The sequence below is a fragment of the Sorex fumeus genome, unplaced genomic scaffold, assembly GCF_029834395.1.
Source record: "Sorex fumeus unplaced genomic scaffold, SorFum_2.1 ptg000043l, whole genome shotgun sequence".
NCBI lineage: Eukaryota > Metazoa > Chordata > Mammalia > Eulipotyphla > Soricidae > Sorex > Sorex fumeus.
Window position 1 is genome coordinate 49324497 of NW_026606100.1, and position 25928 is coordinate 49350424.

Sequence of the window (25928 nt, forward strand, 5' to 3'; positions counted from 1 at the left end):
CTCGTCTAATTGATGAAATGCTCTTCCAGGAGCACAGCTAGGACATTGCTTATTTGGATTAATTGAATTTTGATGAAGAAATCCAATAAGAAATCCTCTAGTGTACTTTCCTTTCAAAGCCACCAGTGGTTGAATTGAACCAGCACAGCCTGGCAGAATCTAGTGGCTCCAAGAATGAGTTGCAGTGATGCATCATTCATGTGGGTGACTGGGGAGAGCAGGAGGGCTGGAAAGGGTGGCAGAGAGGTGAAGATGCTTCATGGTTCCTTCATCTTCACAGGCAGGATGTTGTTGCATTGAAGACTCTATTCTTTTTTTTTTTTATTAGTGAAACACCATGAGGTACAGTTGTAGATTTACAATTTTTTGTGCTTGGGTTTCGATTATACAATGATCAAATACCCCTCCCTCCACCAGTGCCCATTTTCCACCACCATGGATAATATCCCTCCCACCTCCATCCCCCCATCCCACCCTGCCTCTGTGGCAGGGCATTCCCTTTTGTTTTCTCTCTCCTTTTGGGTGTTGTGGTCTGCAAAAGAGGCATTGAGTGGCCATCATGTTCGGTACATAGTCTACTTTCAACATGCATCTCCCCTCCTGGGAGGATCCTCTAAACACCCTTTATTTGGTGCTCCCTTCTCTATCTGAGCTGCCCTTTCCCCTAGAATGCCCGGCTGGCCTCTACGCTATGGAATAATCCTCCTGGTGCTGATCTCAGCTATTCTTGGGTATAAATCTCATATTTTGTTACTTTATATCCCCCAGATGAATGCAATCTTTCTATGGAAGACTCAATTCTTATCCCCTAAACCTGCCTAAAATCCTAGAGAAGGATTCCAGAGTCGGAGCAAAATGAGCCATCTGTCTGTCTAGCTGCAAAGCCCTCGCTATGGCCAGCATCACCTCCCACCTCTTCTTGAGTTGAGGGTGCAAGAGAAAGCAGCCCTGGCAACACCCACTCAGAACAAACCCCTCTGAGCACAGCTGTTTTTCTCTGAAGCCCCATCCAGACTGATGAGTCTCAGTGAATTTTCTAAGATCAGGAACTCTTCCCTGAGGGTCGCCCAGGACACGGAGAGCTGTAGAGGGAGATCAGCTACGGGTGCCAATGAGCATCCCCAGCGCCAGATGTGAGAACACCCTCCTGACCACTTGCTTTCTTATCCAGCATGTCTGTATGCGCTGAGTGGAGCGGAGGTTGGGGCTTGGGCACCCGTGTCTGGGGACAGCTGGCTTTTTGGGGAGAGAGCTGAGTCGGTCACTGGGCCAACAAGAACGCACTCACTCTAGAAGGCTCCCTCCCAGCCATGTGGACATGGGCTCCCCTGTGTTGCTTCTCCACACCCCCCACCATCTAAAAAGAACCCTATCTGTTTATAAGCTGTCTGCTGAGGCTTTGTTCTCCTGGTGATTGCCATTCTATGCCACATTCTCATCATCATACTGTGTTTTCTCTTATAGGCTCACTGTTAAGAGATCAACCCGTCCCCCTTCAAGGGGCCTGGAGATGACAGCCAGGCGTGGGGGCAGGAAACCCTGCACTGTTCTCTTCCGGGAGCTGGGTTTTATAGTCTCTGGGGCTTGGCCGTTGATGGAATTACAAGGTGCTAGGGGGCAGTTGGTGAGTGTGACCCCTGCCTACTGGAAGATGGAGGATCTGGCAGAGATCTCCAAGCCTGCTTGGATTGGGGCTGAGCATCCTCCACCTAGATCCTACATCTTCCAGTAGGCAGGTGTGACACCCACCAACTGCCCCCCAGCGTCGTGTAATCCCATCAACGGCCAAGACCAGAGACTATAAAACCCAGCTCCCAGAAGCGGCGCGACATCTTATTATCTCATTCTTACTTTGGACAACCTGGCAGATTACTGAATGTAACCTGCCTACACGGCAGAGTCTGGCAAACTCCCTGTGGAGTACCCAATATGCCAAATACCAGTAACAATGATGGGTCTCATTTTCCTAACCCTGAAAGAACCTTGAGCACTTTTTAAAATCTCAGGGCTAGGACGAAGGAGATGTTACTAGTGCCTGCTCGAGGCCATCAATGAACAACAGGATGACTGTGATCGTGTTAAGAGATCTTTCTTTACATTCAAGACCGTAGAGCTCCAAGGGGTCAAAAGGTTCAGAGTCCATGCTTCTATTTCAGAATAGGGGAATTTTTTTAATTTATTGAAGCACTGTGGGAAAAGTTACAAAGCTTTCAGGTTTAAGTCCAGGTCATGCAACTATCAAACACATTTCCCTTCACCAATACTTATTTTTCACCACCAAGAACCCCAATAAACCCCCCTCCCAACCCTCCCAATGCCTGTGAGGCAGATGAACTCTAGTTAATGCTCTATCTACTTTGATTAGATTCATTGTTTCAACAAAATATATACCATTATAATTTAGAGTTTACACCCAGAAAGAGGGAACTTTTATAGTTTTTTTATCTTGCGCAAACATCTTTATTTAACAAATCAAATCAATAGCAGGGGTAAAAAATTAGGGCAGCGACTACACACAAGGATATGAAAACAAAGTTAGATTTCACAAGCTGTTCAGAGTGGAACAAAATCCTTCCAGTGTGTACATGCACAGGAGCGAAGATAATGCCCGGCGACATCACTTGCCTTTAAAAGGACATTTAGTATGTCACACTAAGTGTCCACACTTTTTACAGTACATACAACAGATGAATTGTTTTGTCCCCTGTGGTGTCTAGCTTAAAAGGCTGAGTGTAATGCTAATGTAATAATGCAAGCTGTATTTCACTGTAATTCTCAAAAGCCTTACAACTTTTTTGTTAATACAGATCTTATGAGGTTTATTTCATCTTTAGTTGACTGGCTATGGAGAAAGAATGTTAAACACATGAAAGAGCAGCCAAAGCGATCATACAGTGAAGGGGCTGTTTGCTCTCTGGTACTCCATATGGTCCTCTGAGACCGCTAGGAGTGATCCCTGAATGCAGAACCAGGTGGAAGCCCTGAGAACCACCAGGTGTAGCTCAAAAAGACAAAAGGAAAAGAAAAGAACATACTAAGATGCTTTGGTTGCAGCCTCCCATCTTACAAAAGCAGGTTCAGGATTCAAGAATGACACTGGCATCACTGTACCCAGAAGTCACCTGGCCACACAAAAAAGCTGCTTACTCTGCATTCCTAGAGACTGCTACTATGTAGGCTGCCGATATATATATTTGGGGGGGGGGGGGTGTTGGGGCACACCCAACAGTGCTCAGGGCTTACCCCTGGCTCTATATCAGGGATCACTCCTAGCGGTGCTTGGGGCACCATATGGGATGCCAAGGACCCAACCTTGGTGGGCCATGTGCAAGGCAAGCTCCCTGTGTGCTGTGCCATATTGCTCAGGCCTCTGTGATACATTTTTTAAATAGCAGCTCTATAGCTAAGCCTGTGTATCTGCCACCAAATCCATTCTCTACTGTGAAAATGTATCTGCCTGCCAAATCTTGACAATGACATTTGTTTCTGGGTCCTTACTACACCAAGCATGAACTACATGAATCTGGAGAGTCACAAACGTATGCTCATTTCTTAACATGAAAGATATTTCATGACTAACAATGAAAAGCTCTTTATAAATAACATTCATTGGCAAACGTAAAACTGTAGATAATCAAAGGAAATGAAATATACTACTTTTAACATACAAAAGAAATTTCATGAAGTTTAAACAAAACTCAGACTACAACAACAAAAAATTTCTTAGAGTGTTTAATCAAATTACTTTAGAATGTGCACACCTTTTAGGTCCACTCTATCGCCAACACTGTTTACTTCTGAATTTTTCAGAATTCAGCTTAGAAGGTGTTTCTTCCCAAGAAACTGAACTTTTCGGTCAAATGCACTTGATCGTATAGGAGAATTGGGTTCGTAAAATGGATTCATAGCAAACTTCATGTATAAGTCATAGACATCAGTAAAGAAGTTCTTTATTCCATCCTCCTGTCTTACATCATGCAGCATGATGAGTCGCATATGACCTGCAGTCACAAAGGCTGAGACAAACCACTCGTTGAACTTGTCAACACTTTTCAAGTACATGTTGTCTGACAGCCACATATTTTCATCCACCAGGTCGAGTGCAGCGTGCGCCATGAACTGGTTCAGATGGCGATGGTCATCTTTGGACTCAGCTTTTCCAGGTGGCAAAAACTCCATTTCAAAAATTGGATTATCATGATGGCCAACAATAACAAAGTAGTAGCTTCCAGACATCCTTTTTGATGTAGCGCTCCTTTCATCCGCAGCACCCGACACGACCACACAATCGGTGCCACTTTTATAGTTTTTTAAAAATAATATGTGCTTTGTGTCTAGAAATATAACTACCTATTACAACTCAACAATGAAAAAACAATCCAATCTCACAATGAGTGACGGATCTGACTAGCCATTCCTCTATAGAAGACACACAATGGCCAGTAAACATATGGAAAGATGCTCAACATCTTGAGGGAATTGGGGGGGAATCATTAACAGAATCTCCAGGGAGCCACTAGCTTTGGGGAAATGCAAATTGAAAGTACAGAGAGAGAACTCCTTCAGACTCTCTACAATAACTGATTTCTTCAAAAGGAACAAGTGTTGATGAAGGTGGAATTTGTACACACTGGTTTAGCTTCTTTGGAAAAGAAGTTCTTCCAGTTCCTAAGAAAATCAAACATAGAGTTAATAGATTCTTTGAATGTTTCCCATTATGAACCCCCTTTGACCCCAGAAATGCAACATGGCTGTGTATTACTAAAAATATCTCAGAGTCATAATGTGGTTGGTTTTGAATTATATTTTAGTTCCTGAGCATTCAGAAACCCTCTACTGTTCCTACTGCTTTCTGCAACCCCCACGTTCAGTTACACAACCCCATATGGAGTCACAACCCACAGTGTAAGAAGCTAGCAGTTCACATAAGACCTAGCAAGTCATCTCTATACATATAACCAAGAGGCATGAAAATGCAAATTCACACACACACAGAAATATATAAAACAAGGTTAGTTATTTGTAAAAGTTGGAAATCAGGAGCAACACCAATGTACATCAGCTACCAGATGGGTGAGTAAAAGGTGATGTTTGTTTTCATCCAAATACTGAAGTATTATTCAGCATCATAAAAGGAATAAAGTACTTTTATACGTTACTGCATGAATAAATAATGAAAATACTGTGCTCGGTGGGAAAAAACAGGTATAAGAGGCTATTCCATTGATATGAACTATCCAGAATAGGCTTATATGGAAACAGACAGCATGATCAGTTCCTCAGGAATGAGGAGAGGGTCAAAATATTGGAGGCTAATAATGAATGACAACTCACAGATGCAGGACTTCGGTTGAAATGATGAAAATATTTAACATTGAAGGTGGCAAATGCAGAACTGAATATACTAACAACCACTAAACCATGTATAATAAAAGGACGAATCTCATGGTCTATGAATTATGCCTCAGTGAATCTGTAGGGTTGTTTTTAATTCACTGTTTGGGAGAGTCTGGAGTTCATTGCCACTCTGCTGTGGATAGGGTTGGGATTTTGAGGGCAATGGGGTACTGTCAATGGTTAAAAGCATGAGTTTTGGCATCACTCTCCCCTGAGTTCCAAAACTGCCTCTACCTTCTTTTTGTCTATAGAGCTTAGGATAAGGATAAAGGCCCTCCCGTTGTTCATCGATTTGCTCGAGTGGGCCCAGTAACATCTCCATTGGAGATTTTGTTGTTACTGTGTTTGGCATATCAAATACATCACGGGTGGCTTGCCAGGCTCTGCCGTGCGGGTGAGATACTCTTGGTAGCTTGCCGGGCTCTCCGAGAGGGGCGGAGGAATCAAACTCGGGTCGGCCATGTTGGCTGCATGCAAGGCAAACGCCCTACCGCTGTGCTATCGCTCCAACCCTGTAAATCTTAATTGTGGCATGCAGAAGATACTTGTGATCATATGGTCCTGTGCCTTGTGACGATTGAATAAAGCTGGTGCATTGGGATGAAGATAAAGTACAATGGGTAAGACTTGCCTTGCACACAGCTGACTTGGGGGGCTGAGCTCTAACACTGTACATGGTCCCCCAAGCACCAACAGAGGTGATCCCTGAACCCAGAGCCAGTAGTAAACCCTGAGCAGCTCCTCCTACAAAATATTGATGTAGATAAAGGTTGATCACAGAACCTGACATCCATGAGTACTGGAAAGTCAGTTGGTTACTGTTTGTTTTTTTTTTTTATCTTAGGCATTTCCATCCATGTCTCAACTTATGTCCCAGTTCTTGTTCTAATGTAACCTGGGCAAGTCTACTTATGAAGTCAGTAATTTAATCAGCTATGTCTTACTTCTAACTTGATTCCTTTCCTCTGTTTCCTCAGTGTGGGAATCATGAATATCACCAATTATACTCTTGTCACCAACAACTTAATAAAAAGAAGAGGAAATTAAGTTCAACTAGTTTGGGAATGCAAGTGACTTATCAGTAGAAATAAATTTGGAGCCCTCTTTACCAGGCTTGGAAATGATGCTGTCAGGCATGGGGCAAGAGACTATTTTTTAGGTACCACAGTAGAGCAGTGGTTCTAGCCTATTACAGGGTTGTCCAGTGTCCAATATTCTGTCTTCCCACATTGGCCATGACAGGTGCTTCGGGGAAGGCCATAAAACCCATTAGCATATTGATTTCCTACTCTTGTACCGGGGGACACATATTACCATCCCAAGCCCAGCTGGTCAGCCATACGTGCCCTGAACATTCAGCATTAATGTTCTCAAGGTAGTTTATATATTTAAACAAATTAATCTTTCTTCCTCTAAGAGGGTTACCTGATGTCCTTCTCCATCTGTGAGCTACAGCATTGGTTCCATATTGTCATATCTGTCCCGATTGACTTTATGCTTATTGTCATTTAAAAGTGTTGCACAATCAACCATTTATAGAGGACCAAACACATGCCAGGAATGGCTGTGAGACATTAGAGAGAAAGGAAAATCGGGATTGGTTTCTTTCTGAGAGCCTGAGGTCTACTAGAGTACATTTCTTCTTCTATATTAAAATTGACCTCCCTCAATAAGTTAAGTTTACCCTTCTTGGGGCTGGTGAGATAGTATAGTGGATTCTCACAGAACACAAAACCAAAATGAAACAAAGGTCTCTCCTCCTAGACATACAAACCCGGTAGGGGATAAATGCTGAAACAATGCTCAAGAATGAAACATTTTATTTATTCATTTTATGATTTTGGAGGTGTGTCACACATGTAGTGCTCAGAGCTTACTTCTGGCTATGCACTCAGGTATCACTCTTGACAGCCTTGGGAGACTGTATAAGGTGCCAGGGATTAAGTCTGGGTTGGCCATGTGCAAGGCAGACACTTCACCCACTGTACTATAGCTCCAGCCCAAGAATGGAAACTTTTAAAGCTCAACCAGACCACAACACAGCAATTGCATTGTCACAAAACCTGCACTTATATTTCACTGGCTAGAATTAAGATTTGGCACCTTGGCTAGGGAAGTTGGGATAGCTATTCATTTAATGAAGTGACAACTTGTCAAGATATAAACCATGGTTGTGCTCCTATGAAAGAGGGGGATGGTGACTTTTAGAAACCTATGAGCAGCTCTAGGGGAATCAAATGCTTTCCTATCTGTGTTTATGAACATCTTTGGTGGCCTCCAAAGCTTCCTTAGGGCACATGTGGGACTTGGGCCCAGATGGTAAAGCTACAAAGTGGGAGGGAACAGGTGTAGTTTCACCTGAGAGAACAGGAAACTCCGACATCCAAATTTGTTCATTGGCTTAACGATAAGTGAATGCTGGAGATGTTACTTAAGAAAAAAAACTGTTTTATAAGAATAATAAAGTGTTTGTAAGTCAGTGCTTTCCAAAAAATAACAAATTAATTAAAAAATTATAAGGCGGCCACAAAAATTGCTTGAAGACAAAAATCACCAATAATCTTTTTCCTTTTTGTTATTCAAGGCATAACATGTATGAAGAGAAACAAAATGCCAAGGAAAGCATATCTGAAAAGAAATCACTGGAGTCAGTCTTTCAAGTGCCAGGTGAAGGGTATAATAAGGCAGTGCTGGGCCCAGAGGTGGCAGAGGAGTGGCATGATGGCAAAAGAGCAAGAGACCATGGCATCATGCAAAGTCAAAGCTACCCTACATCACCCCAGGAGTAGGGTCTTCTTCTGACATCAGTTGTTCCCAAGACCAGAGGAAGAACGTTCCCCACCATTTGAGCTTTATGTCGAAAGGGTTCCTAGCCCTCGTTGGCCCACTCCATTCCATCGCAGTTCACCCCGTTCGTTCCTTTCCCCCTAAAACTCCCTAGCACGCAGGGAAAGGGTCTCGCAACGACCCTGCTGGCTCCAGAGTGCTGCTTTTACCCGGGGCCTTGCCCAAGTTCAGCGGCAGAAAGAGCCCGTCGGGATGTCGAGCTCACCCTCCCACGATCGCAAAGGCGCAGAAAGCACCCGAGGAGGCAGCACCCTCCCCATCACCCCCACCCCACCCCCACCCCGCACCCTCTCCCCCAGCCCACCTGGCCCAGCCCCGGCCAGCTAGGAGGCGGAACCGAGAAGGCGGCGGAACGCAGGCGTCAGGGGCCCCGGGGAGTGGCGGAACCTCGCGCGGCAGCACCCGCTGCACCGGGAACCGGAAGGCGGCGTTGGCGGAGGCGCCGGACTCTGTCCGGACGGACCCCGGGGCCGCCGCCACTTCCTGGTCGCACCTGGGCCGGGGGCCGCGGTCACCGCCGCGATGCTGCCCCACACCGTGAACTTCAAGGTGTCGGCGCGCATCCTCACCGGGGCGCTCAGCGCGCACAACCGGACGGCCGTGGACTGGTGAGGCGGCGGGACGCGCCCCCGGCAGGGCCCCCGGGCATAGCCCCGGGCAGGGTCGCCGGGCACCGCCCCCGGGCACGACCCCCGGCATGGCCGCCGCTCCCGGCCGGCCCGAGTCTGTCCCGATCGGTTCTGGCCCTCGTCCCCCTCCCGGCCCTGGCCCCGGCCCCCTCCCGGCCAGCCGCGTCTCTCCCGCCCGACCCTGCCCACCTCCTTGCCCGCTGGGCCTGTCCCTTCCGGGTCCTCTGTCGTCCCTCGCGGGGGAGACCCCTTGCGAGGCGCCGCTTCGCCCCCAAACCGGTGGTTCCACGTCTGGGAAACAACGTCCCTTTGGCCCCGGGCGGAGCTGGAGGGTTGGGGGGGAGTCAGGGGGGCGGGGCGGGCAATCACCTGGGCACCCTTGGGCCAGCGCTGGACTCTGCTCTGATGGCACCGTGGGAACGGATGCTTTGGAACGCGGGGCCCCAGGCCCCGTCTGTGCAGGTTCGGGATTCCAAGCCGAGTGACCAGGAGGGGCATGCATCCCGAGAGACGAGAGCAGCTGCTCTTCAGTTTTGTTTTCTTTCTTTTGCACCTGTGGACCAGCCCCGCCCGCCCGCCCGCCCGCCCTTGCACACGGATCCATGAATGGGCGCGTAGAAGCCAGGCTGGCAGACCAGTGGTCTCCAACCTTTCTGCATCTGCTGATTGGCCCTGGGTCTCTGGACTGCGGTGCATGTGTGCCTCTATAGTGGACAACCTGTCCTTTGTAAATCCTCATGTCTTTCTGTGTATGTCCTCTGCCTCCACCCCCCTCCCCACCTCCTTTTTTGAATCCTAAAGAAAAACAATTCCAAACCAGCGTTTTAAAACTTAGCTAGACTTTTTATTTAGCAGTGGGATGCTGATTGCACCCGATAATGCCTTATTGGGCTGGCACGATAGCACAACTGGTAGGGTGTTTGCCTTGCACGCGGCTGACCCAGGTTCGATTCCTCCGCCCCTCTCGGAGATCCCGGCAAGCTACCAAGAGTATCTCTCCCTCACGGCAAAGCCTGGCAAGCTACCCGTGACATATTTAATTTGCTAAACACAGTAACAGCAAGTCTCACAATGGAGATGTTATTTGGCCCGCTTGAGCAAATCAATGAACAATGGGAGAACAAGTGACAGTGACAATGCCTTATTGAGGATGTCTTGGCAAATGAGAAGTCTTGCTTTGTTTTATCCTTAAATTTTGATGTTCCTGTTTTTATTAGGGGCTGGCAAGGTTTAATTGCCTATGGATGCCATTCGCTTGTGGTAGTGATTGATTCCAATACTGCCCAGACGCTTCAAGTTTTAGAAAAACATAAAGCTGATGTTGTCAAGGTAAGTCAGAATCCACTTAACCTTTGTCGTATTGTGTATTCTAAAGTTTCAGATGTCACTAAGAGATTCTCACTTAAGTCACATGCTAAATATTGATGAGCTTTTACATGTAGTCATCTATTAACGTTTCTGTGTATATGATGGTATCTGTCCGGGATGAGCTGTTACGAATTAGTTCTTAGGTCATTTAAGCCTAATGGTAATGTACTTCCCAAACCATTCCTAGAGATCTTTTGTTTTGAGCCCGGAGCATGTATTGAGGATATGGAGGAATGGAAAGGAAACGCCCTTCAGTAGCTACTTGAGACTTGCACAGGCTCTGGAGGAGAAAGGTTCCACACGTCTCTTAGTTGTAGGGATCCAGGGGACCACAGACCTCTCAACTTAGAGATTGATGAAGAGAAGTTACCCAAGTGAGAAATGGAGGGTCAGAGGGGCCCAGTAGCAGAAAGGAGAGATTTACAGAAAGGTGTGAAGTGGCCCGAGAGCATGATACTCTGGTAGGAATGATGAAAGATGAGGCAGCCAGAGAGTTCTCCTCTTCTGAAAGGGTATTTTGGTTGTATTTAGGCCACACCTGGTGGTGGCTGAGGGACTCACTCTTGGTGGGCTTGAGGGACTCTTCTGGTGATTGAACCTGGGTTGACAGCAGGCAAAGGCAATTGCTTTACCTGCTGAACTATCTCTTCCATCCCTGGATTTTAGGGCTTTAGGGCAGTGCTCAGGAGTTGGGGCTCCCCTCTTGGATTCTCCGATAACCAGCTGGTGGTTCACTGTAAGGGTCTGATGATACAGTGCTGACTGGGCATCTGGGGCCATCCTGAGTTGCTCCAAGGGTTCCATGGCCCATCAGGAGGTGCTAGAGGAACGTGTGGTGCTGGGATTGAACCTGGGTCCGCTGTATACAGAGCATGGGCCCCAGCCCCTGGGCTGTGTCTGTTGGCCCTGTCCTAACAGGTTTATAAGAGCACAGAGGGACTTAGATTTGTAAATTGGAGGTTGATATGACTGTATGTGCATTTTAGAACTTAACTCTGGCAGCAGTGGAAGGTCTGTTGGAGAAAGACAGGATGGGGCAATGAGGCCATTTCAGGAACTTAATTTTGACAGGAAATTCTATGGGCCTACAAGTATTTAGGAGCTGTATAAGAGGTGAATTTGATGAATTTTAGGGAGAGTTGGAGACCAGAATGACCCCCTGGGTATGAGTAACTAAATGAGTGTCTTGCTGTGATAAAGGTGAGTACGTGTAAACTCTGGATTTAAAGTTTCCTAGGAAACCAGGAGAAATTACAGTGATCTTAAAATTTAGAAGAGGGGTTAGGATTGAAGGTCAAGACTTAGAATTTCGGTCTTGTCTTTAGTAACGACTTCAGTAAGCTACTCATACCATTAAATCCTCCCATTTCAGAGGAACATTCTTCTAGTTTTCGGTACATTCCCAGCACATCCCTCTCTTTGGCCGCCAGTGCTGGTGGTAAAGTGTCAGGGCCTGAAGATACATGATGAGAGCCCTGTGGGGGCAGGAGCACCTGGGCCACCCCGTGGTGCCTGGGAGCCTCCAGGCCACATACAGCAGTGTTGGGGGCTCTCGGGCTGCAACTGGTGGTGCTTGGGGAACCATGTGGTGCTGGGCATGGAGCTGAGGTTGGTCGCATTCTAGGCAGGCATCTTAACTTCTGTCCTGTCTCTCTAGCTTTCGGTGTGTGACATTCGCTGTCCTATCACCACCACCACAATGCCCATGACTCTCACCCACTATTCTTATGTCCCAGGAGAGCTAATTTTTTCTTTGGTATTTTGTGTGCTTTTTAAAAAATTTTCTTGCCATATTACATTGGCTAGGGCCTCTGCTACAATAAATAGCAATAGTAAGAGAATACTCTTGTTTCTGAGCCCAGAGGGAAAAATTCAGTCTTTTTCATGAAGTGTAACATGAAGTCTGGTGTTAAGTATCTTTTTTTTTTTTTTTGAGAAAAATATATTATTTTCCCTTATCCCACAAACTCCACTTCTGGAGTTTTTCACATGCTTATTTTTATTTATTTTTAATGTAGGAGTATTGCTGTTTATTCAGCCATTGATTATGCTGATTGAGTTGGGCTTGAACTCCACATTAACTTTTTAAAGCACTGTCTGTCCTCCCATTGTTCATCGATTTGCTCGAGCAGGCACCAGTAATGTCTCCATTGTGAGACATACAGTTTTGTCATATCAAATATGCCATGGGGAGCTTGCCAGGCTCTGCCATGCGGGCGAGATACTCTTGGTAGCTTGCCAGGCTCTCCGAGAGGGACAGAGGAATAGAACCCGGGTAGACTGCATGCAAGGCAAACGCCCTGCCCAGTGATAGCTGTGCTATCATTCCAGCCCACTTTTTAAAAAAATTTTTTAATTGAATATTCGTGAGATAGACCATTACAAAGCTGTTCATGATTGGGTTTTACTCATACAATGATCCAGTGTACATTTCCCACCACCAAAATCCCCTGTTTTCCTCCCACCATCCTCCAAGCCCCCATTCCCAGTCTTTCTCTATGGGAGGCACTTTCCTTCTTTCTCTCTCTCTCTCTCTCTCTCTCTCTCTCTCTCTCTCTCTCTCTCCTTTCCCTTTTGTGTATTATGGTTTGCAATACAGGTGCTAAGAGGTATTTGTTCAGGGCATTTGGTATTTTTATCAGGACAGTAAGGCTGGAGTAGCTTTTAACTGGGTGGCTACTTTGGGGTATGGATGTGACTGCTGAGGCTTCCAGAAATACAGGGAGGTGGGGCGGGGGGAGGTAGCCCATTCTCACCCAGAAAAGGCCTGGAAATTTCAGTCACATAACCCATATACCCAAATTTTTAGCAGATTTTAGATCCCGAGACAGTAGAGTCAGGCTGGGGGTGTGGTGGCAATATTGGATTGTGGAAGCAAGTGGCTGCCAGGGGCTCGGCTTGGGTGGGCTTCAGGCTGACCCACCACCCTCCAATTTAGCCTGGTCTGTTCAGCCACTTGTGGTCTGAGATTAATTGTGACTTTTGTTCTCTTTCTAGATTTATTTATGGGTCTCTGAAATAGGACCAGTAAATGAGCTTGTATAGCTGAGCTGGAGGTGGTTTGTGGGCGTGGCTCTCACACACCTAACTTGGTAAACTTGGTTCCAAGTTGTTGGGGTCCGGCCAAAGGCACCATCAGGCTGCTGATGCACTCACCCCACAGGTACAGGTTGACCTGCTGGTGGCACCAAACCCCTTTTTTCACATGTTTAGATGTAAGATATAGTCTAGTATTATATTCCCATTGTTTACATGGTTTTCTTTGAACACTTGAGATACATAGTGAGCTCTTGTTTGATTCTTTCAGTTTTTGTTTGTGGAAACTTTTTAGTCCTTCTAATGTTTTTTTCTTGTAATACTATAAAGATAAGACTTCATTTATCTTCCAGCTTGCATACTTTTTAAGTGAAAAATTGGTGTCTTTGTTTTTTTTTTTTGCTTTCTGGGTGACACCCAGCAATGCTCAGAGGTTACTCTTGGCTCTGCATTCAGGAATTACTCCTGGTGGTGCTGGGGGAACCATATGAAATGCCGGGGAATGAACCCATGTGCAAGGCAAATGCCCTACCCGATGTACTGTCACTTCAGCTCCATTGGTGTCTTTGTTTCTCTCTATGCATTGCTTCTTTTCCTTTGGGGCTGCTTCAAAATCTTCTCCTTGATTCTAAATAGTTTGGCTATGTAGCTATATGGTTTTTAAATATATACACTGCTTGAGAGTCATATCAAGGAATTCAAGCAATATAAACAGATAGCTTCTGTAGATTTAAGAGTACACACTCAAATCTACAGATGTGTATCCATATGTGTACAACCAGTTTTTACTGTATAATGCTGTTGGAAATACTGAAATAGTTATTGCTTTTAGGATTATTTCATATATTCAGTCACAAATTTTTTTTTGAGTCCAACTCCTTAACCCTTCACAGTAGGTCACAATACTTTTTGTCAGCAGATCAAACTGTATCCCATCTTATATGTGTTTCTATTAGAAGAAATCTTACTCTGTATGGTTGGTTCATTGGCGTTGAACTATACCTTCAGTTTGATGGAAGGCTCTTCTGTTGCCTGCTTTCCTCTTAAAGCACATCTCTGTTTCCTGCCCTTAGGAACAGCAGACAGCCTTGCATGCAGCAGCTTGCTTAGGGACCACTTTAAATAGTGAAGTTATCTGAAAGAAAAGCAAAACTAGATGCAAAAGTAGCCCACATGGAAGGCGCTTGTTTGCATCATCAGAGCTGAGATGCTGTGTTCTCAGCTGGGAATGCACAATGTGCGGGACTCTGATTTGTCACTGCTCTGCAGAGGTGTCCGAGAATGGCAGTGAAACACTGGAGATACTGATTTTGCAAATAAAATCACAAGTGGATTTTATAATGAGTCGAGTGAATAGACAAATTGAAAAAGCCACAGTAGTTGTTAATGATGAGGATCGGCTTCATCTATAATCTGGAAAATAAATCATAAAGACATGTCTAGAATATGCTCGTATGTCACGTGACGACTGGTGGAGGACAGACCATGGCATGTCCATTGATGGCTTCTGAAGACCAGGAATGTCTATGGCCATAGCATCCTGAACACGCCTGATGTTGTCTGAAGACCAGGAATGCCCTCCCCTCAGTAGGACTGGAGCGATAGCACAGCGGGTAGGGTGTTTGCCTTGCACATGTTCGACCCTGGTTCGATTCCTCCGCCCCTCTTGGAGAGCCTGGCTAGCCACCGAGAGTATCACGCCCGCACAGCAGAGCCTGGCAAGCTTCCTGTGGCGTATTTGATATGCCAAACACAGCAACAAGTCTGACAATGGAGACGTTACTGGGCCTGCTCGAGCAAATCGATGAACAACGGGAGGACAGCGCTACAGTGCATTTTATGCCAAAGGCCTTGAACACCCACCCCGCCCCCTGCACCCTTTTTTTTGGGGGGGGAGGGGCGCTTTGGGACACCCAAACCAAACCAGTGCTCAGGGCTTACTCCTGGGACTGCCCCTGATTTGCCATGTGCAAGGCAACCACCCTCCCTGCAGTGCTGAAGTGCCCATCCCCCTGGACAGCTAGCCCCTTTGCCCATGTTTCTCGTACTGGCATTCTTTCACGTAATCTCATGTTTGCCCATCTAGTCCCCTAAGTGCACAAAATCCATCGCTCTTGCTGCCAGTCAGAAACCACATCAAGTGATGGACCTGGAAATAAACTGATGAAGGGCCGCAGAAGAGGGAGATAATGGATATTGCTCCATCATTCAGCCATGTCCCATCCCACCACATTCACCGTCATGCAGTGCAAGAACACAGTGATGGAAGCAGCTAACGGCCCTACTTCATTGGAAGCGGTGGGACCGACAGATCTCGGCAAGGTCAGTGTCAGATGTGGAGGAGGACTGGGACTAAAGGAAAAGCCTCCCCGTAGCACCTTGGTGCTTGCACCTGAAGCACAGCACCTGTTGGTCGTGATGAAAGCTAAGGCTGGCTCCGGCAGCGTGGTTGAGTTGGCTGCTAGCTGTGGATGGCTCCAACCAGCGGTTTTCGTTGTTTCAGGCCCGTGGACAAAGGGAAGACACTGGTGTGCATGGATCAAAATGAAAGCCAGTGAGGAATCTGCGAATGCCAGGATGAGGGAGGGCAGCTGAAACATCTCTGGAAACACTCAATCCATCGCTTGTAGGGAAAAGTGACTTGGTCTGAACAATTGTGCAGTTTGGACAAAGCCTCCCTATTCTGGAAACAGATGCCTTAGAGGACTCTTTTTTTTTTTTCTTTAGGAGATCAAATTTCATGGCCTTAAAAGACAAACTAACAGTTTTACTGGGGACTGTGTTGCTGGCTAAAAATTAAAAAAACCTCTGTGATCCTGCCCAGGGAAGACCTCAAGGCCTTTGGGCGAGTGCACTTGCAAACTCTGCCCGTCCAGCACGCAGATGTTTCTGAAGTGTCTGTTGTCTTGAAACCACCTTTGGAACTGTATTTGTTGAACTCTGCTTTTGGGCACCAGGCCGTGACTGAGACTTGGGATATGAATAAGGCTTGTTACAAGGCTGCAGGAGCTTTCAATTCCTGGGTCATTGATAAGTTGAAACGAGGTAAAAGGGAGCAGTGACTTGGTCAAGAAAACAAGAAACCTAATCATCAACATGTCACATCACAAATTACGACTTGGTTAAGAAAACAAGAAGCAGAGGAAGAGGGGAGGTCATGACCAAGTTCCTGGGCAGCGGAGGCCTTGGCTCAGCGGTGGAATGTGTTCTAGTCCCAGTGCTGGGGTTAGGTTCAGCCTGATTGATGCTGGCGTTGTGTTTCTGTTTTATTTTTTTATTTCTTTGAGCATGAAAATAAAGTCTTTATTTTCAGTTATTACCCACCAATAAGAGGAAGTTAGGGTCACAGTTTTAGCTCTTGACACAAAAGTAAACAAGGCGGCAAATTCACATCCATCAGATATAACTAATGTACCAACTTTTTAAACTTTAGGCTATCTTGAAAGTTTGCAACATACCAGATATTGCTATGTATTCTCTAGTGACGAGAGGCCAGCAATGGCTGGCTGCAGAACTTGTGAAGCACTTTTAAAAGCAGGTGTTTTCTCTATGTTGCTAGAAACCAGGATGTTTATAAACATGGTACATGTCCAGAAACAAGTCAAGGCACTTGAAAGTCTTGACACACTTATGGGAGCGTGTATGTTGCGATCTCAAGAGGGGTCACTAGTCCATTCACAAGGACTAGACTAATACTTACCTCTGGGTAGTAGATATGTAAATATAAAACTATACTGGACATTAGCACCAGTGCAGATGTGTTTCTAAGTTAGCGGGCCCAGGGATGTAGCGTATGTGGTAGAGCTCGTGACTGGCTTCTGGGAGGGCCTAAGTTCAACCCCTGGCACCAAATCCCCGGGATGTGACCATGTGGACTCCAAAGCACCTCTGGTGGCCCCTCCCCTTAGCAACGCACCTCTGGTGGCCCCTCCCCTTAGCAACGCACCTCTGGTGCCCCTTCCCTTAGCAACGCGCCTCTGGTGGCCCCTCCCCTTAGCAACACGCCTCTGGTGGCCCCTCCCCTTAGCATGCACCTCTGGTGGCCCCTCCCCTTAGCATCGCTGAGTGTGACCCCTATAAAAATTCTGTTCTTGTGTTGCTAGTGTATAAGACACACTTATTTTTTTTAAAAAAAGAATAAACTTAGATATTTAAACTTAGATGTCTTTTCAACTTCATGGAAGACAGGGATTTTAGATGTGGCATGTTAATATTTTTCCCTATCTTTTCCTTCACAAGGTTTTTGCGTATTTGTCCTATTTAAGTTGGATGAAGACCCTACAGAAAAACATTTCCTTCCACGTTTTAGAACATCAGTTGTTGTTAGTTCACAGTTTCTTGATTATTCTACCATACTGTTTTGTGGTCCGATAGTCTGGTAATTTCATCTGGATCTCTCAAAAAATCGAACTCTGCATCATTTCTCATTTTAAATGTAGGACCCTTAGTGTGTTTTAAAAGAAGTTGAGGTCCATTATGTTTGGCGAAAAAAAAGGTGAAAATGTTTAACTTTCTAGAGAGAAGGCAGTTTCCTCGTATTTGCATGTTTCGATTTGTGTGCCGTCAACAGGGAATGTTGTATGGATTCTAATGTCTTTTAGTAAATGTCTTATGAAAGTTACGTTAAGGTGTCTCCAGGGCAAGTATTTACTTGGTTTGATTTTCTTCTTGATACTAGGTTAAATGGGCCAGGGAAAATTACCACCATAACATTGGCTCACCATATTCCTTGCGCTTAGCTTCCGCCGACGTCAGTGGGAAGATCATCGTGTGGGATGTTGTCGCCGGCCTGGCGCAGTGTGAGATCCAGGAGCACGCCAAGCCCATTCAGGGTGAGCACGGTCCACCACTGCGGACTTTCCCCACTCAGCTTAGTTTACTTCTGACTTTTTAAAATTTTTATTTAATTTCGAGTTTTATTGGTGACACTTTCATACATATTTTAATTGAATCGCTTTGAGATAGACCCTTACAAAGCTGTTGATGGTTAGGTTTCAGTCATACAGTGTTCCAACACCAGTTCCTTCATCAGTTTAGATTTCCCAGCACCAGTGTTCCCAGGTTCCTCCCATCACCCCTAGCCTTTCTCTATGGCAGGCACCTCTCTCTCTCTCTCTCTTTCTCTCTCTCTCTCTCTCTCTTTCTCCCTCTCCCTCTCTCCCCCTCTTAATTTCCTCTCTCCTCTCTCTCCTCTCTCATTATAAATTTCATCTCTTCCCAGCTTATTCCACTGTGTTCAACCTGTTTTCCTGAGCCACAGCTAACCTTCCTTTTTCTTATCAGTATACTTTTGAGTAGAATTACTCAAGTCTCAGTTGATTTCTGCCTTGGTTAGGTGAATGTTTTCAGCATCACCCTCCGTCAACTATTGTGAGAAAATTAAGCTTCTGCAGTCTTGTCACCTAAGCTAAATATAAGTAAACATGGCAGATCGCCTTTGAATTGGCCTTCAAGTACTTTCCACTAATTGAGGTGATCATATTTTTTTAAAATTTTCATATCGATGGTTCCTTTACTTGTTTGTTTGTGTTACTGACCGAAACTCAAGATGGTGGTTCTTAGACCCAGTGAGTGGCTGTCATGACTGAGTGGATTTTTCAAATGGGCGTTAATAAAATATTTTAAGCACTTGCTATTTGCGATGACCATTAATAAAATAAGGACTTGCTATTTAGTGACCGACCTAGATTTTTATCCTGTTTATCCTTGTCGGAAATCATGAAACTCTGCAAAGTGCCATTCATTAACTCCATTTAAAAGATCGTGAGAAGCATCTGGGCATTATCAGTCATGGTGAGGATAGTCTTGGACATAAAGTTTTAAAGTGACGATCGGCTCAGAACTCCTTGAGTTTTCTTTAAAAGCATAGATCAGATCTCTTGAAAACGTTGTACGGTTTTAATATCCAGATGTTCAAAGACTCACTTCTCTATAGCATGAGCTGCTTTCTTTGGCCTGGACACACAGGAGTACGCAGCGTGGGGCAGAGTTAGGGTCTGAGTGTTTTATGGGAGACAAGATGTCACTATGAGAGACACACTCGCCGAGTGCTTTGGAAGTGATGGATTTCTGAATTTTGCCCTTCCGCGTGTGGTCCGAGCAGATGTGCAGTGGCTGTGGAATCAGGACGCGTCCCGAGACCTGCTGCTCGCCATCCACCCTCCCAACTATATCGTGCTCTGGAATGCAGACACGGGCACCAAACTCTGGAAGAAGAGCTATGCGGACAACATTCTGTCCTTTTCTTTTGACCCCTTTGACCCTTCGCATTTAACACGTGAGTACTTGTTTCTACAGGAGCTGGTCAGTCACTCTAGTATAGTGGTTCTATATATTTAAGATGACTGTTTAAGTGGATTTGGACTCAGGAAAGGTGAAATACGCCCTTAGATGGAATTCTACCCTTGGGCGGATTTCCTCGAAGGGTGAGATTTTGTCCCGGAAGAAACTCCCCCCCTTAAGGAAGGGCTTTACTTATGTTGATCGTGCAACTATGCCTATGTGTAATTGCTAGCCCCTGTCCTTCACGATTTTCTCTATAACTAACGCTGGGAGACGGAAATGAGGGGCAGCGTGAGACTGGAATGGCAGCGAGATGGAATAAACACCAGCTGATAACCAACCAGTTCCTCCCCACCCCACACCCCCTCCATTCACCGTGGGTGGGGAGGCGGCTCTTGGCCACCAAATGCATGCAATGAACACCCACGCTTTTTTTTTTAATTTTATAAAGTAGTTTACAATATTTGATTACATTTAATATTCAAACACCAATCCCACCACCATTACACCTTCCCACCACCATATTTTGGGTGTTTCCATCCCGAATCTCAAAGCAGAACCAAAATAATATAATATTTCCCTCTAAGGTTGGTTGCCTCCTACTTTAAATCACATCAGATGTGGTGTGGTTCTCTTGGATTGTGGGTAGGGTGTGTCCCGTGAAGTGTTACGTGGCTGCATTCGCAGGTCCCAGGAAAGGTTCACTTGTAGGTGAGACTTGGCCCACACATGTGGAGAGTGGCCCTGAGCATGGCCCTAAGTGGTTGGGTGCTGGAGGTTTTTGGCTGCTGAGGCTGGATCCCTTGGGGCGGGGAGAGGTCTCACCCTGCGGGATCTGGCGGCATGGTTATCAGCCACACTTTTTGAACTCACAGTATAGAATTGCAGTCGACACTGGGTGCAGTATTCACAAGAGACACATACACACGGTGTTTGTCGATGATGTGCGAATGAGCGCAGTACATTTTAGTTGGTGTTGAATTCTAGCCCATAATTACCCAGCCCCTAAACCATAACCCCCATAGCATTCCAAGTATTTTAACGGTTAGAAATTGAAACCCGGAAGCTGCACCTTCTCTGAGCTGTGTTTGTGAATAGAATAAGCTTAGCCGTGGAGAGGGACTGCGTTTTTCTGATGCAGACCTCAGTATGTTTGTTTTTCTAGGAACCTTGTAAAGCTTTACGTAGTATATGCCCTTCCTTCCAAAGAGTTCCTTTGCTCTGTGCCCTGCATTTGAGGGCCGGAAGGCACTTAGGAAGCCCATGGGGATTTTCCGTGCACATTGTTTTTTTTTTGCCAACGTGCTTTTAATCTTTTACTGAGCCACTGATGGTAAAATTAGATTTCTGTTTTTGATACTCTTGTGACTAAATTATTTAGAAAACGTTCTTGAGTTTTCTCTCAGGTGTCTCTGGAGCTATGGCTGTATGTCACACACGTGCTGGGCACCTGGGATATATCTGACCTGAGACAAGGATTCCTTTCTCCAGGGAGGTTGGATCCTGGTGCGAGGGAGTTGGATTGCGAACAAACCCTTGACATCCAAGCTGTGCTGGGTTAGTGTCGTCAGGTGCCCAGGGCCAAGAGGGCTGGAAGAAGCAGAACAGGGCGAAGGGAATGAGAGGGGATTGGCAGGTTGGTAGAAGCAGCAGCCCAAGCCGGGCTCCATGTGGATATTTGATCAAAATTCTGTGGTGGAATTAGCCACGGAGAAGCGCATTTACCTGTTTGTAATGGCTCAGAATTCTCACTTGTATCCAACAATATCCTTTTATCTGTACATGTTCGGGGCCTGCCTAGCACTGTCAGGGGACCCGGCACCCTTGCCTGCTTATTTGGCTCACCAGCTCCGTGCTGGGGCCCTGTGAAGCAGCACTGCTGTCCTGAGGTGCTGGGGCTGGGGCAGGGGACGCCAGGGTCACGGCCACTGATGCTGGGGATCCCAGCGTTATGCCCAGGAATTCTCAGAAGTCCAGGTGGCGCTTACAATCACCTCCTGGTGCTGTTGCAAGGCCCTCCTTCGATGGGCCTCCCAAGCAGTGCTTAGGGAGCCAGGGGTACTCCTGGACATCCTCAGCAGGACAGGTCCGGCTTGGACCCCAAGCGGTGGTGCTGTTTGGGCTCAGAGAACCACGTGGTGCTGGGGATCGAACTCTGCTCCTTGGCCATGCCAGGCACGCGGCCCTGTCCTCAGCTCCCTTCCCGGCCCACCAGCATTTGCCAAGGGGCAAGGCCGACTAGAAGAGGTGGAAGGGACATTCCGCTGAGCACTGGAGTGTGTGCTCTGCACAGACACACGCTTCTGTGTGCTGAGGGCCACAGCAGCTTCTGACGTCATGACGCTCAAGCCGGAAGCGAGTGGCTGGAAGGATCTCGAGTTCTGGGCTCTGGTGTCTGGGTCTGGATGCATCTCTGTCCGTGGTTGGCTGCCAGAAAGCTGAACCCCTTTCTGGCTTCCATCTACCCAGCATCTTCCTGCTGTATCAGCGGGCCGGACTTGTAACTTGAAGACTTGGTGTTCCCTCGGCCTCAAGTAGCCCCATCGGCTGCAGGGGCCCAGGGAGGCAAGTGTCCCATTCCCACCACTGCATTCCTTGGCCCTGGTTTAGGGGTGGACCGTTTTTACAGTCGCAGAAAGGCACCATTTGTATGGCAAACTGTGACGTTGTGTCCTTGAGTGTGTTTCCTGTCTGCTCAGTAAGCCTCTGTTCACATCTGCTGTTACTCTGTAGAAAGAGAAAATGAACCTCTTTCCCCATCCAAAGGCCGATTCTCTGGAAGGAAAGCTGCTGAATTCAGACCGAGGAGCTCAGGAGCACGATGAAGAATCAGTGTCCCCAGACCCTGGGTGTGAGATGCAGACCCTCTTCTCTGGCATTTTCTCCTTTCACATGATTTTTATTTTTTATTTTATTTTATTTTATTATTAGTGAAACACCATGAGGTACAATCATAGACTTACACATTTTTGTGTTTGGGTTTCAGTTATACAATGATCAAGTACCCATCCCTCCACCAGCGCCCATCCTCCACCACCACGGGTCCCAGCATCCCTCCCACCCCCCATCCCCCCATACCACCCTGCCACTGTGGCAGGGCATTCCCCTTTGTTCACTCTCTCCTTTTGGGTCCTGTGGTTTGCAAGAGAGGCATTGAGTGGCAATCATGTTTGATCTATAGTCTACTTTCAGCATACTTCTCCCACCCTGGGAGGATCCTCACAACACCCTTTATTTGGTGCTCTCTTCTCTATCTGCGCTTCCTTTTCCCCTAACACGTGTGGCTGGCCTCCAAGTCATGGAGCAAAATTCCTGGTACTAATCTCGGCCACTCCTTGGTGTTAGTCTCCCATTTTGTTACTTTATCACATGATTTTTATACTCAGGAAAGTCTGTGGGAGCTGAAGCGACAGGCTATCCTAAGGAACGGTTTTTAATGAACGTCCATGCACTGAATTGATTTGCAAGAACAAACATTTGCTCTCTCTGCCAGTAACCTTCTGGTATCGTTTTAATATAAAACATTAATTTCGAGGGCTCAGTTGGGCGGCCTCTGATGAATTGTGATGGTCCACCAGTTTCCCTGCCGCCTGCGGAACATTCCTTACGACTTGCTCAGCAGTGCCAGTATTCTTCCAATATTATTCCGATCGTCATTACCGTGCTCTCAGAATGGTACTGGAGTGAGGCTCTGCTAAACTTGATTAAACTCTGATCAGAGTTCTGCTTCTCCCAATCTAGTCCTGACCAGCGAGGGCATCGTGTTCATCTCGGACTTCTCCCCGTCCAAGCCGCCCGCCGGCCCTGGGAAGAAAGTGTACATCTCCAGCCCACACTCCAGCCCCGCGCACAGCAAGCCACCTGCAGCCACAGGCGCCAAGAAAGCGCTGAATAAAGTCAAGATCTTAATCACACAAGAGAAACCGAGGTAAGGGGCCGGCGTGCCACTCACGGGAGGCGAACGTTACCATCTACTCATTCAAGACATTTTGGGCCATGTTCTAAGATAAGATTTTATTCTTTATCTCAACCTCTCTTGATGCTAATTTTGAGGGGGGGAAAAAAAGTTTTCTTTGATGGCTGTACCCAGTGGTGCTCAGGGCTCACTCCTAGGGAGCCAGATATGGTCCCGGGTTTTGAACCCTGTGCAGGCAGCTGTCTTATCCCCTCTCTCCAGAGACTAGTTTTGAATTTGTTTGACAGAAATGATTTGTTTTGGGGCTGGAGCAATAGCACAGTGGGTAGGGCGTTTGCCTTGCATGCAGCCGACCTAGGTTCGATTCCCAGCATTCCATATGGTCCCCTGAGCACTGCCAGGAGTAATTCCTGAGTGCATGAACCAGGAGTAATTCCTGAGCATCGTTGGGTGTGACCCCAAAAGAAAAAAAAAATGATTTGAGTGTTTTTTTTTTTTTTTCAGTTTCTCTGTCCTTAACTAAGTTCCTTTGTTTTCACTAGTGGGCTCCATGCTGCCTTTCTCCTCCGCCCTCACCCCCCATGGAAATTCCTGAGTTTTACTCATGTAGATATGAGTAGGGGGTTCTAATATGGGGACCATTGAAGTTCTTCAAAAACTGGGGGAATGAAACTGGGTTTTCATTTTAAATACGCTGTCCTCACCCTGCCTGTGGGATCTGTTGGTCCCCTCAGGTACAAGCCTTGCCTGTCAGGGCTCAGGCTTCCGGGAGGGGCTTTCTCGGTGCCTTTCAGAGGATTCTGTAACTTCGCTCAAATCTCACTTTCCCAGACTCTCAATGTAGAGTTTAAAGCATCTCACGAGGTTGTTGAAAGTATTAATAAATCTGGTGACTTGAGTGCTTATCAACATGACTGATACTTGGGAACTGTTCATTTCTTTTTTATTTTGGGTATTGCAACTGCGTAAAACTTTAAATGGCTAATTTACACATTAGAATAAATTCTTTTTTCCCTTAGAGCTGTGACCTGATATTTTTATTGCCTTACCAGTTCAATCTGGTCTTCATCTTTAAAACTCTTCCATTTTCATTATTCATTTATTACCATGCTTCAGGCCCCATGTTTACAGTAGTGCTGATGTCACGGTTTTTGTGTACAGTTACTGCCCCTCACAGCCACCCATGTCTTTGTGTCACTTCTAGTCTGCCCCTTGTCTCCTCCCACTTCTTGCCCTCAGTTCTTGGTAATGAGTTTTATAATACATTTTTTAAAAAAAAACTTTAGTTTATATGCTAAGGTTATTCTCTCTAGTCTAGGTGATTTTTTTGGGAGGGGGCACCCAGACTTGGCAGTGCTCAGGGGATACTCCTGGCTCTGCACTCCGAGAAGGCTCAGGGGGGACCATATTGGGTGCCAGGAATCAAACCTGAGTCAGATGTGAGCAAGGTAAGCGCCCTGCCTGCTGTACTATCGCTCCAGACCCCTAAACTAGCTGATCACCAGAGGAATTTATGATAAGATGCAAATTGCTATATAAGTCCATTCTGAGTATCTATGTAAATAGCATTTTCACATATAAAATCTAAGCCGTTCTAGTTTTTCTCATACTCTTTGTTCAAATAAATTATTCTTCCTTATATATTTTAAGTTGGTGGGTGTAACGCCTAGCTACTGGAAGATGGAGGATCTGGGTAGAGAAGGCCCAGTCCCGATCTGAGCAGGCTTGGAGATCTCAGCCCCGGGTCCGTGCACCTGGGTTCCTCTTCTGGTTCTTTCATGCGTGAAGCTCGTCTGAGTGTGTGGAATATGGTCTTAGCATGGCTATGGCTAGGTTCCGGAGGTCTTCAGCTGCTGGGGCTCTTCTCGGGGCAGGGAGGGAAACTCAGCCCGCCCCCCTCCAAGGGGCCCCGGTGAGGACAGCCAGGCTTGGGGGCAGGAGACTAGGTGGAGGTCCTCTTATTGTCTAGTTTTTGCTCCCAGAGAATCCGGCAGGCTACTGAAAGTATCCTGCCCGCATATATATGCCTGCCTGGGAATACCTGTAAAGGTGATTAGAGGCTGCCCCAAAAGTCTCCATCACTCTTGAAGGCCCAGCAAGCTACTGAGAGTATCCTGTCTGCACAGCAGAGCCTGGCAAGCTACCTGTGGCATACTCCATATGCCAAAAACAATAACAATGATGGTCCTCTGTAGGATAACACTCTTTTGCCCTTCCTCAGGTAGCTTAGGTTTCTCAGGTCACACCCATCTAAGGACACTGAACTTGTAAGCAATGTCCTTTCTGTATGAGCACAGTAAGAGATATAAACTTAGTTTGGATCTTCCTGAGAACATCTCACTGTACATTCCACAGTCCTCAGGCCAGGTTAATCTTCCTAGCTCCAGCAGGGTCCTAGTCTCGTCGTTACTTACTTTTGGATCATGCCAGCATTTGTCCATGATCATGCCCTC

General features: G+C 46.4%; 2 protein-coding genes across 2 annotated transcripts in view; one reads left to right on the forward strand and one right to left on the reverse strand.

The window, feature by feature from the left end:
* Window positions 1-3720: 3720 nt before the first annotated feature.
* Window positions 3721-4288, reverse strand: LOC130029747 (trafficking protein particle complex subunit 2-like). The gene has a single exon (XM_056120780.1). The coding sequence runs from the start codon at window positions 4234-4236 to the stop codon at window positions 3814-3816; it is 423 nt and encodes a 140-aa protein (XP_055976755.1). The 5' UTR covers window positions 4237-4288; the 3' UTR covers window positions 3721-3813.
* A 4382-nt stretch (window positions 4289-8670) lies between these two features.
* The window catches only part of WDR11 (WD repeat domain 11), a 49798-nt gene continuing 32540 nt past the window's right edge, over window positions 8671-25928 (forward strand). Inside the window, exons 1-5 of the mRNA XM_056120400.1 lie at window positions 8671-8852; window positions 10091-10202; window positions 17956-18109; window positions 19381-19554; window positions 23301-23487. Of these exons, the coding sequence (XP_055976375.1) occupies window positions 8767-8852; window positions 10091-10202; window positions 17956-18109; window positions 19381-19554; window positions 23301-23487 (713 nt within the window). The 5' untranslated portion in view covers window positions 8671-8766. The remainder of the gene's footprint in view (window positions 8853-10090; window positions 10203-17955; window positions 18110-19380; window positions 19555-23300; window positions 23488-25928) is intronic.